Genomic DNA, 15,008 nt, shown 5'->3' on the forward strand with positions numbered 1-15,008 from the left:
CTCTGCTCTGTTTCCCGTAGGGAGCTGCCCGACGGCGGGGCCCGGCCGAACGCCGCGCAGTTCAAGCAGCTGGTGGTGTCGGCGCTGAGGGAGCTGCACGGAGAGGTGGGACTGGGATCAGGATCAGGATCGGGATTGGGGTCGGGGTCCGTCTCTCCGGGCCGGGAGAGCCGTGGGGGAGCGACCGGTTGCCTGCCCGTTGTCCCCCGGCACAGCAGAGCAGTGACCGAGCCGAGTCGGAGGGGACGGGCCGAGGGGCAGGCGAGGAGGGAGAAGTGTCCTCGGTTTGCCGCTCCTGTAACCGGGTACCTGCTCCCCAGCCCACGTTAAAATTGCTCCCCCTGGTGCTGGGCTGCACATCTCAGTTTAGTGTCCATGGTGAAGTGGCTCCAGTCATCCCTGGAAGTTCTCAAGGCCAGGCTGGATGGGGGCTTTGGACACCTTGGTCTAGTGGAAGGTGTCCCTGCCCATGGCAGGGGGTTGGAACGAGATGATCTTTAAGGTCCCTTCCAACTAAAACCGTTCTTTGATATCTGGTTTTTAGAATTTGAAGTATTGATGCTTTTGCTATAGCGAGGCTTTAGAATGGGAACTATATGAAGGGAAAAGCTTTGTGGATGGGAAATCCACAGTACTGTTCTTGCTCTGTTTACAGTATTGCTGGGTAACTTTATCACCTGTGGGTCCGTGTTTCTCCAACTGTAATTTGGAAATAAGTGGCTTCTAGCTAAAGAACTCTGAGAGAAAAGGTGCTGTTTGTTTGTAGCTGAAACACTCCTTTGAGATTTGAGTGTCACTATAACACGATGTCACATGCTGGGAGTGAAATCGCTTGCTTATAAACCACTATAAGAGAATAGGATGGCACTTATTAAATACCATTTTTTTGATAGGTTGGAGCAGCTTTGCCTGTTGATGTCTTAACATATGAGGAAAAAACTCTGTCTGCCATATTAAGAGTTATTAGCAGGTAAGGTGCGGTCGGTACACGCTTCTGATACTGCCATGAAAGTATTTTTTGTAAGAAAACCAGAACTTCTAAGCTAAGAATAGTCTTTGAAGAATTAAGCCTAACTTGCAGATATTTACAATCAGCATGCAGAAAGTAATTATTAAGGCTTGGTAACTTCATGCATCAATGTTATTCCCGCTTTAAACCTGAATGGTTTAAATGGTTTAAGACAGGAACTAAGCACCGTTGAAATGTGTGGCTTTAGATCTCTTTCTATAGTAAAAGCTCAGAATGGTTACTGTAAATAGTGAAGACGACTGCAGGTGATTTAGGGGAAGAAGGAGCTTAAATGCACAGAGAGAACAAGAACTGGTAAAGTGAACTTGAAGAGGTTACATTACATATCTGTGTGTGAAAGACAGGAGACTGCAGCCACTGCAATACCCCTTCAGGACATAGTGTTGCTACTGGAACTTATTGGTGAATTTACTGGCTGTTAAACTCAATTAAGGTGTCATTATTCTTAGTGTAACAGTATTTTTATTTAAGATGTTTATGTTGCAGGAAAACTGATAAAACAAAATTTTATTAGTATATTTTATTTTCTTTTTACTAAGTGGCCTTGTCAAGCTGTGGAGTGCTCTAACCTTGCTGGGCTTCTACCAGAACAGGAGGTGTGCCTTCCGGGTGCTGCAGGTAAAGCCTTTCAGGGCTTGGTGCTTCCCCCAGCTGTCAGTTCTGGCTCTAAACTTGGCTGTCTGTCTGAGCATGCTGTCTTTTCAGAGAGAGGTGGCCTAGATGCAAAAATGCCTTGATTTGGGAGTGAAATGCTTTTAAGTGCAGGTGTGTGGGCCTGTGTTTGAGCAGTTCTCACCTTATAATGAATCTTGTAAAATGTGATGGTAGAAACTGTCTCATTACTTTATGGTTTCAGTCCAGTGACAAGTCCTGATGTCATTAATGCACCTGCAAGAAAATAATTTCTGGCAGGTTTTGTTTATGGCCCACATCTTGGTCCTGTCTTTTATTTCCTCTGCCCCATTTCTTTCCTTTCTAATAATCACTGTTGACAGACCTTACAAACGTGCACTTCCAGAGCTTATTTTTTTCTAGAGGATGCTGCTTAATAAAAGGAGTTCCAAGAATTCTTTGTCTCTGAAGCCATGGCTGGACAAAAATCTGCTAGGGCATAGTTCTAAGTTTCTAATCTTTCATGTAAAAGGAAAATTTAGGTATTTTCACATTTGAGTGCATTTGTTGGTGATTTTTTTTCAAGGCTTTAGTTTGTTCTTGTTTGTTTTTTCTTTCCCCAAAACAGACATCTCCATTTCTTCTCGCGTTGTCTGGCAACAGTAGAGAACTAGTCCTAGACTGAATGCGGTTGTTGGTTTGGTTGTACGAAGCAGAAGTTTCTGGAGATGTTGCAGCCCTTCAGGCGAGGAATTTCTGGAGGAATGTTCCGACGAAGAGCCTCGACAAAGCTAACGTTTATCAACTCACTGCTTGGACATCCAGTACTTCAAAGTTTACACATAAAAGTTGGAGACAAAGCTGAACTTACCAAAGCTTTTACACAGAATGATGTTGTTACCTTTTCCTACATAACAGGTGACACAAATCCTTTGCATTTAAATGAAGAGTTTGCAAAGAAGTCTAGGTTTGGGAGAACTGTTGTACATGGAGTTCTGATCAATGGACTTATTTCTGCAGTTCTAGGTACTAAAATGCCTGGTCAAGGGTGTATATTTCTCTCCCAGGAGATCCGGTTTCCAGCTCCTTTGTATATTGGTGAAGAAGTCACAGCTGCAGCAGAAGTGAAACGGCTGAAGGGTTCTATTGCACACATTTCAGTATCATGTCAGGTCAGAGAAAGTGGGAAGACTGTTATGGAAGGGATGGTGAAAGTCATGGTGCCGGACAGTTAGAGCTGTTCAGCCTGTGCTACTTTACTGTAAAGGCCAGAAATGCTTGGTTTTGATTTTGTCTTTTTATGTGACATCACTCACTCCAGTAAATGTGCAACAAAAAATGCTTGAAAGACAGTGTACAAGCTTAATCCTGATAGAGCTGCATTAAACTTAAAACTTTTCATTTTCCTCTATGTATTGTCAAGGTGAAACCAGCAGAACTATGTACTTACTGTGACAAAGAGGAAAAGTGGCTTAGACAAGCCATTGCTCTGCCACAGTGGGAATTCTGGAGTGGCTGAGGCTGTTCTTTCTGGCAAAATCACAGTCCACACCAGCAAAGATCAGTTAAAACTTGTTCCTTTTGTACAAAGCAGCTGTATTGCCAACAAGCTCCAGGGGAGGGGGCAATGCTGCGTTTAACAAGTAGGACAGAAGTGGAGGTGCTGACACACGTGTACTGCAGGATGTGTTGTAATCCGCATGGCTCCTGTGGGTGTTTCCTCTGAAACTTGCTTCCCAGAAGCAGAGTGAAGGAGCCTTTAAAAAAAAATATTGTTACAACTTGTACTTACTGTGCTTGTGCTCCTGAGGGCAAGACAATCAGGGACATATGAGTTGAGTACTAACTGTATGGCTTTTCTCTGCTTGCTTGTCTGTTTGAACATGTATTCCTCCTTGCCCACTGAAAGCACCTTGTTAAAGTAGGCTTTTGGTAAATTTGTTACCAGCATAGGATCATTATACACTAAGAGACTTCTTTCAGGAATGATCAATGCCATCAGGAAGAAGGCCTTCAGTTGGTGGCTTATAATTTTCTGGCAAAGCATCTGTTATCCCTTCTATCTTCTGTGCAGCAGAAATGCATTTGAAACTTTCCTTGACTGCAAATAACCTCAGAAGTTGTTTGCTGTGAAAAGAGAGTTTGTCCTCAACCCGTAATGAAAATTACTGGTAAAACAGTTGCACTGCCTGAGTGTGCTGCACTCTAACCCCAGGTGTTAGTCACACTGGAGCAGAGGGAGGGGTAATGTTTAAGGTGTTTGACTCCATGCCCTCTGTTTCCAAAGCCTGGTGTTCGGCCTGTTCACAACCTGGAAGCAGTAGTTAGGGAGAGCTTTCCTTATCTCTTGTTTGTAGGAGCTGCTTCACTTCCCGTTTCCTTTCCTTCTGCCTCGGGTCACTGTCTGTCACTGGCTTGTGCTGTGTAAAACACTTTCCGAAAGCAGGCATACTCCTTTCTCTGTTTCTTATTCCTCTCCAGGTGGGAAGTTGACATGTTAATATCTGTTAAAAAAATGAATCAAATCTGTGCCTGACCTCCTGGATCATGGCACAAGGAGTAGTTTGGGGAGTCAGGATTGCTGTTTCAGCCTGAGATTCAGCTAATGAACCACACCACACAGCCCATTTTCCTCTCCACAGGGAGCTGCAAGACAGGTGTACAAAAAACTCCATCTCTGTGGTCTTACTTACAACATCTTAAGTGAAAGTAATTCTTGTGTATGGTGTAAATAGACAAAAGGAAATGCAGACAAGTGTCCAACTTGTGGGTTCCCAATAGAAAGTTTTTTACACTTCTGCAATGAAAGCCAGGTTGTGGAATTCAATTGAACAACTTTAAATGTCTTCTGAAAAAAAACAAACCCAAACACTAAAATCTAGAAATTGAGTAGGAGTTACTGGATGCTATTTGATTATTTTATGATCTTTTAACCACAAAAAACCGCCCCAAAAGGTAAAGAGCAGCAAGCGCACCAGCCCTTTTCTGTTGTCCTCTCTGGCAGGACCAGCAGTGTCTCAGGGTTGATGCCTTACACGCCGTCGGTGCCACCGGAGCACCGGGCGTGGAAGGCTTGGGCGGCGGGGCGGCCACCTGCGCTCTGACCCCCCCTCCTTCCCCCGTTATTGCTCCCGGGGACGAACCTCCCCGTGTCCCCCCATCCCGCCGACTCCTGGCGCGGGACCGGGATTCGAACCCGTGGCACCCCGGAGGGGGCGCGGCGCCCCCTGGCGGCGTGCGGCGGCAGCGGCGTGCGGCGGCGCTAAGGCCCCGCGGCGGCGGCGGCGCTGCCGTGTTGACAGCGGCGGCCGCGCCGGGAACTGCCCCGGGAAGCGGGTTGGCGGCGCCGGTTCTCCCGCTCCCCACTCCGCTATGGCCTTCATGGAGAAGCCGCCGGCCGGCAAGGTGCTGCTGGACGACACGGTGCCGCTGACAGCGCAGATCGAGGCGAGCCAGAGCCTGCACTCGCACACGGTGAGCGGGGCAGGCCGGGCCGCGGGGGGCGGCGGGAGCGGCGAGCGCGGGGGGAGGGAGCGGGGGGAGCCGGTAACGGGGGGCGCTGGGGTGTCCCCGGGGTGTGCGGGGCCGGGTCGGGGCGCGGGGGCAGCGGGGCCGGGAGGGGGCCTGCGCTGAGCCCGCAGCAGCGGGGCCGGGGGTGGCGGAGGCGGGGGGGGCGCCGGGGCAGTGCGGGGCGGGCTGCGGGCGGTGGGGAGCGGTGCGGGAGGCGGCGGCGGGGCCACCACTCCCGGGAGCGGGTTGGAGCGCCCGGGAACCCCTCGGTGGGATGCGGCGGTGCCGCCGCCGCCGCCTGGAGACGGGGATCGTTGGGTTCGTTCGCCCCCGCCGTGTGCGCGGGGTTCCCGTGGGCAGCCGGGCACAGCCCCGGGAGGCACCGCTGGGGCTCTGCGGGCGCGGCCGGTGCGGGGCTCGGGCTGTCTCCTGCCCCCCCCGAGCGAGGCCCTGTGAGTGGCTGTAATTCCTGCTTTTCTCAGGGTGTTGCAGCCCTTGGAGCGGAGATGGGCTCTCGTTGCCTCATTTCAGTAGCTGCGATGAAGTTACACATGAACGGGCTGCATTTGCCTGCGGGTCCTGCCGTGTCACTGAGGCTGTGAAGCTGCAGAGACCCCGCAGCCCCAGCCCCGCTTCTTTGTTGTGGGGAGCGGTGACACTCAGCAGAACAAGCCCTGCTGTCACTTGGGTGTCACAGGTTAATTATGGGATGCCAGGGACATGTGCTCGCTGTCTCCCTAAGAACTGCACTGTCTTTGAATGTGCAGTAATAGTCCAAATTTCATAATGTCCTGTTTGCAGTTATTTTCCACTTTAAAAACCAGGTTTCCTTATGGTATGACCAAGCAGTGCTGTGAATCAGAGAGAGGGAGCTGACTGTCATTTGTGGTTCCTGCTTTGGTTGAGAGCAGGGATGCTGGGCTGGAAAGGAGGCCAGAGATACCTCAGAGCGGGTACACTAGTGGGAAGCGTGCTTTAAATGAACAGAGGGTATTTCTTCTGCCCCTTACACAGCTCAGATCCCTGCATTGTGGATCTCTTCCTGGTTCCTTGCATCCGGTGCATACCTTAACCTGAATGACAATAATTGTAGGTTCACCACAGGATATACAACTGATCTGTAGACTGCCTTATTAAATACTCTTCCTATAAATAACCTGCACTTAAGAAGTGGGATTTTTTTTGTGTGAGGAACTCTCATTTGCTAATGTTCCAGTCTTCTCTGAACAGAAGTTACCTATGAGAAATGGTCTAGAAGGTCTTGTGAATCTAGCAGGCTATGGCTCGCAGTTGTTGCAACTTCTCTGCTTATATTTCCTGACAAGTGTGATACTTTTTACCTGTTTCAATAGCTGAGGGGTGTATTTGCCAAGTCCTGTGAGAAGTTGTGTAACTCCTAATACCCCCCAGTTGGCAGAGCAGATTAAGTTTCATTGGTAACTTGTTTCCAATATGCCTTATTATACTTTTTTGCTACTGCAAATGACAATAGCTTTTTGTGTTTTTTCCTTTGGCTTGCACGATTTTGGTTAAAAAAGAAAAAGTCACAAAATTCTTTCAGAATGAGTACTTTTTCAATCCAGACTCCGTGTGTGTTGTCTTGTCTGAGGGAGTGTGATAGCAAATGTTGCTCCCCCCGTCTTTCATCTCTGTATTCTGTTACTAACGGATGTTCAGGAAAAATTCTCTATTGATTTGTTCTGATCTTTCATTAATACAGTGCTGGAGCACTGTGCTTTTTGATTTAAAATCTGTCTCTAAGATACATCTATTAGTAATTGTTTGTTTTACTGCAGAAGCCCTGTTGATAGTTGAAAGATGGCTTGAAGTGTGTGTAGCACAGATGGTTTATATAGAGCCAGTGTGGGATAACAAAATACAGGAAGCCATTAACAGAGGCTTGGTTTCTTATTTGATGTAAATCGACTATTTTGTCATTTTGGATGCTACATCTTATGTCCCTAGTATCTGAATAGTTTGTTTATTGGTGGGTGATGCTGTCCCTGATTTGAACTTTCCTGGTTTATAATAAGCCACACAAATAAACCCTTGTGTCTGAAGCGGTGTGTAAATGAAGCCCCTCTAAGAAATAAGGGCCGAAGTGCTTTTGTGGGGTGTTAAGACTGCATTTTACTTTGTTAAATTATAGTTAGAAGAAATTAGGTTGTCGTTAACTGAATGCTTTTTAGGTTTGTTTCTCATCCCACCTCAATGCAGTATCTTCAAAAGATGTACATCTGTATAATCCTTCATCCCAAACTACTGTTTGGAGAACTAGCTTTGCATATGGTAGACTTGTTCTAAAGCTGAAATACAAAGGCAGCCATAAATAAATTCTTTTGTCAGCAGTTTGTATTAAGATTTTATAATGCTGTTTAGTGTTGCGAGAGTTGTTTTAAACTTGCATTTGTATTTTTTTCCTGTAGGTCATACCTTATAAAAGCACTCATATGAAGACAGCTTAGGCCGAGGTTAGGTGTAACTTTAACATGGTAACTGAACTAATAATTATGTAAACCTTCCGTGGATGCTGAAAATAGACAGTCTTCTGAAAAACCAAATAAGGAAGAGGTAAAGAATTTCAGGAAAAGCTCTGTAGACATGGTGAAATATCACACAGAAGACCAAAGCTTGTGTCAAGTGAATAGTTTGCTTGCCTATTGTTCTAAGCAGTTTTTGTTAATTTAAATTTAATACAACAGACTGGATGAGTGTAAACTTCATAGCATTGAGTCAGGAGCTGTAATTGGCAGAGGCTCAGTTTCTGTTTCCTGGGGCTGAAGGTGAAACTGAAAAAAACAAAACTGAAAACACAACCTGAAACTACTACACGCTTTCCTGAATTCTCCAGAAACCTAAGAAGGGACAAAGCTAGTATTGAAAATGTACTTTTGAGGGTTTGCACTTTTTGCTTAGTAAGAGTAGGTCAACCCCTAGTAAATGGGGCTTTCAGATTGTCAGGGAATCAGCTGCAAAATTCTCTGATATGCTTACAAGCTCGACGTGTTTTGTTCAAGTCAGAAGAGCTCAGAAGTTCTTACTGGAGTCAGTACATCTGAACTGGGACATAATCTCCATGTTTTTGTATTGCAATAAAGAAATTGTCCACTGAGGTTTTCTTTCTGCATATTTATTTCCAATGATAATTGAAGATGAAAATTATGCTTTTTCATGTTTGCAAAAGTTGTTTCCCCAGTTAAGTGTGTTACAAGCAGTCTGAGTTTTGTTGGAATGTGAACTTACGTACAATTAATTCTATAGTGCGGTGTTTATGGAGTCCTTTTTATTTTAAAAGCAAAAAAAACCCCCATATTACAGGTGCATTCCAGTGGCACCCACCTAACAGATGTGAAATTACATGAGCAAACCCTGTCAGCTTCATTTTGTCTCCTGCTTTATGCTTCAGTCACTAGCACTGCATCAGAGAGAGAGAGAAACTGTAGCTTTCAGGACTGTGTTGGGCACCTTTCCATAGCCATGGCTCAGTCCCTTGGCAGGTCTGTGTACCAGTTTTGCAGAAAATGAAGTTGTTTTGTAGCCGCTGCATTCCTTGACTTCAATAGGAGCAGAATTACATCCAATATATTAAGCCATTTGCAAATGTCTCATCTTGACGCCAAATGTTGTGTTCTGACAACACAGGCAATTTCAGCACTAAAGCTTTAATAAATGTTGGCTGTTGAACTTGCTTCATATTGCAGTATTTCATCTGTGTGTTCACTATTTAGAAGTGGCTTTCTTTCTAAGCCTTGAAATAGGATGCTATTTTCTTCCACAATAATCTGGACATATGCCTTAATAAGAACTGCACATGTGCACATACAACTCTTAGAGCACTTTTCAGCAGTAGAACTACTATTGAGTTGTACATATACTTCTGAACATTCCTTAATTCTTTTCTGAAGCAATTTTGCTTTTTCATGTGTTTCGTGTTTTGAAATTGAAGTAGTGAAACAGTCAGCTTTGCTGCAGTACATTGTTGTCTTAAAGGCATTTGGAAATGAACAGCTGAAATAAATCCCTCTCATAACATACTTTCAGAGTTTTTAGTTTTCCTTGAGCAATGATGAATGTTGACACTCACAGCTTTTAGATTAGAAAAACGTTGAAAAAGCATTTATATCTTTCCTATATTGTTCCGAATACAAAAATGGAGCCATATGTTTCTAGAAGAGTCGAATTTAGTTTAAAAGCTTGTAAAGGACTTTGCACATCTGCTTTATAAGGAATTCAATCTCTGCAAGGTTGCCTTCACTTTGAACAAAAACAAACATGAAGTTACTTTTAGACGTGGCTTTAGACAGGAAGCTATTAGAGTTCACTTGTTTGAGGTTACAGAAATGCAGTTCCTCCACTGGACTTAGTAAGTAGCCTTGGCCACCTCCCACCTCCCCTCCAGCCTGAGCTCACAAAAGGTAGCTCTTTCATCACACCTAATTTTAGATATTCCAGCCTTATGGTTTCCTCCACTGAACTCAGGAAATTAGTATGGCATTTGTAGCTCCTGCAAAGATTGCAGTCAAAATATTAGTTGCCATATCATACTTTAGTAAATCCTAATTAGAATATTTTTGTTGGCTACTGAGTATTTCCTGAAAAATACTCAGTATTTTGCCTTTCTGGCAAAGGCCGTGGTGATGCAGGGCACTGAAAATCCGTGATTTCTCATGTTTCAGTTGTTTCCTTGTTCAGTAAGTTTCATTACGTGTAAATGTGTGTTCTGTTTTTTCCCTGCAGTTGTCCTACTTCATAGCTTTCACTTATTGAATGGCTGACTCATTACTAGAGCAGTGATACAGTGTGTGAATGGTGCAAACAGGACACACACATGCACCTGCATTGTTTAAAATGTTGTGAAACACTGGCCTGCTGCTGCTTCTGCCTCAGATGGGCTTAATGGCAGGTTGTGCAATAGCAAATAAATACTGTACCCTGTAACAGAGAGGTCTCTGAGGCTGAGCAGCTTTCCTGGTCTTGTTGCTACTTTTCACATGGGAGATTTTCTAAATAAACATTTAAAAGAGCTTCTTACTAGAAATTGTTCCAATCCAGCCTACTTAAGCAGGGATTGTATTCATGCTTAATTAGGCTTTCCTCTCTTTAATGCTTATAAAATAAAGCCCTTTCAAACTTTTAGTTGATGTGACCTGAAGGTGACCTGGATCTTTATAATGGTTGGCTTTTCAAGCCTGTTGGATTAAACAGACGTACAGCAGAAATCAGTGGAAAAACAGGCTGACTGTCCTGAGCTGGAAATTTAGAGACTAGTTTCTTGGCAAAACAGAATGTGTTTCCCAATATTGGTGACACTCTACATTTTATTTTAAGAATCTCTAAATTCACCATTAGTTCTTTCCTATTTTGTCTCTACAAAAACCTTCTTTCCTGTTTGCTTCCTGTTTCAAAAACTAGGAATGGTGGTAAACAGCAGTTGTTAAACATTTGAACGTACTTTGCTGTGTGATTTGCACATAGGAATGTTAGCAAAATTTTGCTGAGCAGCACTGAGCTGCTGATGCTAGTGTTTTAATAAGTGCTGGAACACCAGGGGCTAATCTTGGTGAATTTTGGGGAAAAAACACCTAAATGTTGACTCTGCGTGAAAATGGGTAAGTTCAGGATAATGGTAATCCCACTCAGTGATTGTGAAACTGTTACTGGCAAAGGATTGGAGAAATGCAGTGTGGTTATCACTGATCCATGTGGATTTTTGGAGAATACTCCCTTTCAGAAACTCTATCCAGAACTCTGTAGTGATATCAAGATTTTAGAAAATGACAGTGTGCAACTGGGGTCATACAGCTTTCCCTGCTCCCAACCTCCTCCTCCTGGCACCAGTTTCCTCTTTTTTGACTAATTGGAGCAGCCAGGAAATGATCCCATAGGTAAAACTGCTTCCCTTGGCATCTTTAAAAATGTATTTTGAACTGCTGCTGGAATATCAAGGTTGTGTCAGGAACTGGTTGGCAGTACTGGTACGAAGAGGAGCGGATGTACAAACCTTACCTATGTGGGGAGTCTGGAGTGATCCATGGAGATTGTCTTGGGAATGGTTGTGTGGCCTGTCTTGTAGATGTCTCCTGTGTAGCTGCTGGCAGTGACCTTGCTGCCCGCGGGCAAAATCAGTAGCGGGAGGTTCTCTCTCTGTTCTCTCTCTGTTGTCTCTCTGTTGTCTCTCTGTTGTCTCTCCTGTGAAAGCTGAGACCTTTCTTTGCCAACCAGCAGCTGTTAGGGCTCCTTTGAAGTTATTTGGTAAACTGAGTCATAGGAAAGATTCTGAGTTATTCTTGTAGGAGTGAAAGATGCCATGGGAATTTCTGCATGAGTGTAGCTAACCTAGACCTCACCGAGCCTGGTTGTTGATTCCTAAAATTGTTGGCAGGAGTGAACTCTGGTAATTGCTAGCCCTTTCTGAAGCCTTTTCCATTCTGTTTTCCTAGGTTGGATGATGCAGCTAAACAGAGATGATCCTGACTGTGCCTCTCTGTTTTCCCTATGCTTTTATGTGTTTCCTATGGGCACAGTCTCAGTCCCACTATCAGGCAGTGTCAGAAGAAGATTGTTGTAATTCAGATTTTTTTTCCCTAACCAAAACAAAATTTGGCAGAGTAATAAAGGCTTTTGTGCATTTAGGCTTGAAGAGTTGAAAGCTCTTCTCTGGTCCTCTGGGAAGCATATATCAGTGGTGCTAATTATAATCCCACAACAAGCTTGTTGCCATGTGGAGGCAATAGGAAATATCAACTTCTCACTAAAACTCAGGATACTATGGTCTGCTGATTATGTGTAGCCATGGCAGACACTGGGAATGAGATTGTATTTCTTATCCTGTTTTTTCTACTACAGCTATTTGTTGACTTTCAATCTCCTTATCAACTTTGGGGGAAAAATACCCCAAACTCAGAAGAGCATTTAGGCTTTTTCATTAGATTGACGGAGTGGACAATTATTCATTACAGTTAGTGTTTTAGGGCATCAAGGCAGAACTGGATGGGAAAATGCTCAAGTATATGTAGGGAAAAATAGTTGTGGCCCAAATACGGTCTTTTTTTATATAATCTTCCTGCAAGAATGGGCTCTGAGCCCTGAGTTGTTTATCGCTGGGCTCTCCAGAAGAGCCGACTGTCGACTGCCGTGTTGACCAGAGTGGTTGTGTGCAAGAAGATGCTTTGGTGGTTGTCTAATGAGTTTGTGTTCTGCCTGCCTGGGAGCGCTTTCTTGGGGTACAATAGAAAATGATAATCACCGGAGGAAGAGTAAATGCTACAAGGGATTGAGCAATAACTCTGCTTCTTTCAAAATCCTAGAAAAGATGAATGACTGCACGTGGTGAATCATCACTGACGTGGTTTTTCAGAGGAACAGCCAACGTTCCTTTGAGACTTGATGAATAAGCAGTTGTTGCAGTTTTTTGTCTGTGTGTGAAGTAGCCTCTTCCTACTTCCCAAAATGCAGAAATGCTCACAAAACAGGAAAGGCCACTTTAGTGGTGAATATGTGTTTCCAGGTGTCCCTTTAATTGATTTCTGTCATACAGTTTCCAAACATAATTACACCGGTTGAATTATAATCAGCTCTGTGGATTTATGTTACTATTTATGAGGATTTGGGCTTCTTGTTTTGCAGGAAGATACCATAATTATGATTTCAAATGGGTGAGAGAAGAGAATATGGAGTGAGCATGAAAGGCTGATTTTCTGAAAATAGACACTTTAATTCTAGTAAAACAGTTACGTGTTTTGGTTTGTGACATCTTGAATTTCTGTCACTTCCATCTAAGCTGCTAGGACAAGAAATGTGATAAATCACTTTGGTTTTCATGCTTACTAGTCTTGTTTCTTCTCAAGGCTAGGTGGTTCAAACTTACTACAGCTATTTGACAGCTTGGATAATAAAGGATATTTTAAGTGAATTTTAGAAAATGCATAGCATTTTTCACTCAGCAGCACTGGGCTTTGGAAGGAAACTTGAGAAAATAAAATCTGGATTAGGTAAGGTTGAACACATAAGGTAACACCAACTGGTAAGTGTTGCCTTTGCCTCTTGTCTGGAAGAGTCATAATTCTTGATTTACACTAATTACTTGGTAGATTTTAAATGAGAAATTATTTCTGTGGAGGGATTCTCTGATGTGCCGCACTTTCTTTGTTTGCTCCAGTGGTATATTTATGTTTTTCAGTGCAACAGTTTTTAATTTCATTTCATTTTAAAGAGGAGAATTATTTTGTGGGGTTTGGAAGGCAAGTTCCAAAACCAGAAGACACTTCACAGTGCCTGAAAGAAGATACTTAAAAGTGCATGAAGTGGATTCTTAACTGTGAACCTGAGTTTATAATACTTCATGAATCAAGCGCTCAGTTAATTGAATTATCTAGTTGGTAGGCAGGTACATGTCAGATAGAGTTATTGTTATGGAATGGACAAATTTGGCATTAAACACAAGGTGCAGGAAATACCTTTGTTTATTTGTTGTTATTTCCTTATTGTTTGTTCACAGTAATTTGGAACGCAGCATAAATTTTAATATCTGGAGATGTGCATAATGCTCTGATCAGTCCTTTTTGTGTAAGACTCCTGTTGATGTAAGCAATTCAGCGAAATAGCATTTGAAATGGAAAAATTATTCAGCACTTTACATAAAACATGTTTTAAAGTTTGTCCCGGGGTGAATGAAGTCATCTGAGCTGGCTGACAGGGGTGCATCATGTGCTGCTGCACTGCAGGCAGGGGCTGGTGGGTCCTCGTGCGTTGCTTGGCACAAGTGCAGGGAGCTTTTTGCATGTTCCAGCTTGGGAATGCTGTGAGCCCTGGTGTGAATTTGTTTGGCTCAGAATTTTTCATTCTCCCTTTGAATGTGTAGCTGCAGGTGCGTGATGTGATTGTGCTCATTCCCTGGGGAAGCCTGGGGGGGTTTAGTGGCACTTTGAGCCCCAGTGCAGGGTCCTGCCACCCCAGCCAAGCCTGTTTTTCAATGAATATTGTGTGGCTGTGGGATAATCTCTGTAATAAGACTTTAAAAAGAACAGCATTTATAGAGCTTTGTGTAAGCAAATGGCAAAGAAGTATCAGTTACTGCAGTCAGCCCAGAATAATTTTATTTTCTTACTACTTAAACAATATCTAAAATGGAGAATATAGGATTTCTAGGAAAAGGACTTGCCTTGTTTATGATATTTGAAATGTCAAAAGTGTTTTTAGAGCTGTTTTCAAACTGAACAAAGGGGTAAACAAAGTCATGGCTGCCTTGAAGTATGCCTGATTGGGTGTATAAAATACTTCATATCTATATTTGAGATAATTGAATAAATCTCCAATAATGATATTGCTATATTTATGACCAGGCATTGGTCTACAAAAGGTACAGTGGAGCTTGAAATGAAGAGACTGAAAAGAATTGTGATTTATGAATGTTATTGTGGTGGAAGAATTATTAATTCTTAAAATTCAGGAGTTCCTTACTGAGATTTAGATATATCTGCATAGTTAATATATAAATATTTAACATTAAGCCTGCATTATAAATGAAGAATTACCGTCATGAGAAACTGAGATGTTCTAGTTACCCAAGCACATTCCACAGCTTTTGTGGTAACCTTTCTAGTACAAAAATAATTGGAGGTTGGGCAGCTGTGGTTATTTACTGGCATGTTACTCTGTTATGCTGGTGGCAGTAGTTCCTGGGGGTACTAGCTGAGTATTGGAGGTGAGGTAAAGAGAGGTTTCTTCAGCTGTTGTTGGTAGAGATGTGTGCTGAGTATGCTTTTACTGTCTTTCTCTGTAACTAAATTAAACTGTTCAAGTGCAAGCTCCTGGACCTCTCCTTGTCTTCCACACTGGGAAGCAGAGCGAGACAATT

The 15,008-nt window shown here is 43.4% G+C and overlaps 3 protein-coding genes across 8 annotated transcripts in view; all 3 read left to right on the top strand.

Moving 5' to 3' along the window:
• RPP14 (ribonuclease P/MRP subunit p14) overlaps positions 1-2,603 on the top strand; it is an 8,332-nt gene extending 5,729 nt beyond the window's left edge. Inside the window, exons 3-6 of the mRNA XM_027700803.1 lie at positions 21-105; positions 894-970; positions 1,570-1,648; positions 2,271-2,603. Of these exons, the coding sequence (XP_027556604.1) occupies positions 21-105; positions 894-970; positions 1,570-1,648; positions 2,271-2,327 (298 nt within the window). The 3' untranslated portion in view covers positions 2,328-2,603. The remainder of the gene's footprint in view (positions 1-20; positions 106-893; positions 971-1,569; positions 1,649-2,270) is intronic.
• HTD2 (hydroxyacyl-thioester dehydratase type 2) lies at positions 2,341-4,537 on the top strand. Its single transcript, XM_027701023.1, has one exon. The coding sequence runs from the start codon at positions 2,371-2,373 to the stop codon at positions 2,875-2,877; it is 507 nt and encodes a 168-aa protein (XP_027556824.1). The 5' UTR covers positions 2,341-2,370; the 3' UTR covers positions 2,878-4,537.
• Positions 4,538-4,901: 364 nt separating this feature from the next.
• PXK (PX domain containing serine/threonine kinase like) overlaps positions 4,902-15,008 on the top strand; it is a 35,938-nt gene continuing 25,831 nt past the window's right edge. For all 6 annotated transcript variants that reach the window (XM_027700747.1, XM_027700748.1, XM_027700749.1 and 3 more), the window contains exon 1: positions 4,902-5,116. In XM_027700747.1, the coding sequence (XP_027556548.1) occupies positions 5,015-5,116 (102 nt within the window). In that variant the 5' untranslated portion in view covers positions 4,902-5,014. The remainder of the gene's footprint in view (positions 5,117-15,008) is intronic.

The sequence above is a fragment of the Neopelma chrysocephalum genome, unplaced genomic scaffold (genome assembly GCF_003984885.1).
Source record: "Neopelma chrysocephalum unplaced genomic scaffold, ASM398488v2 Primary Assembly neopelma1_147, whole genome shotgun sequence".
NCBI classification, from domain to species: domain Eukaryota; kingdom Metazoa; phylum Chordata; class Aves; order Passeriformes; family Pipridae; genus Neopelma; species Neopelma chrysocephalum.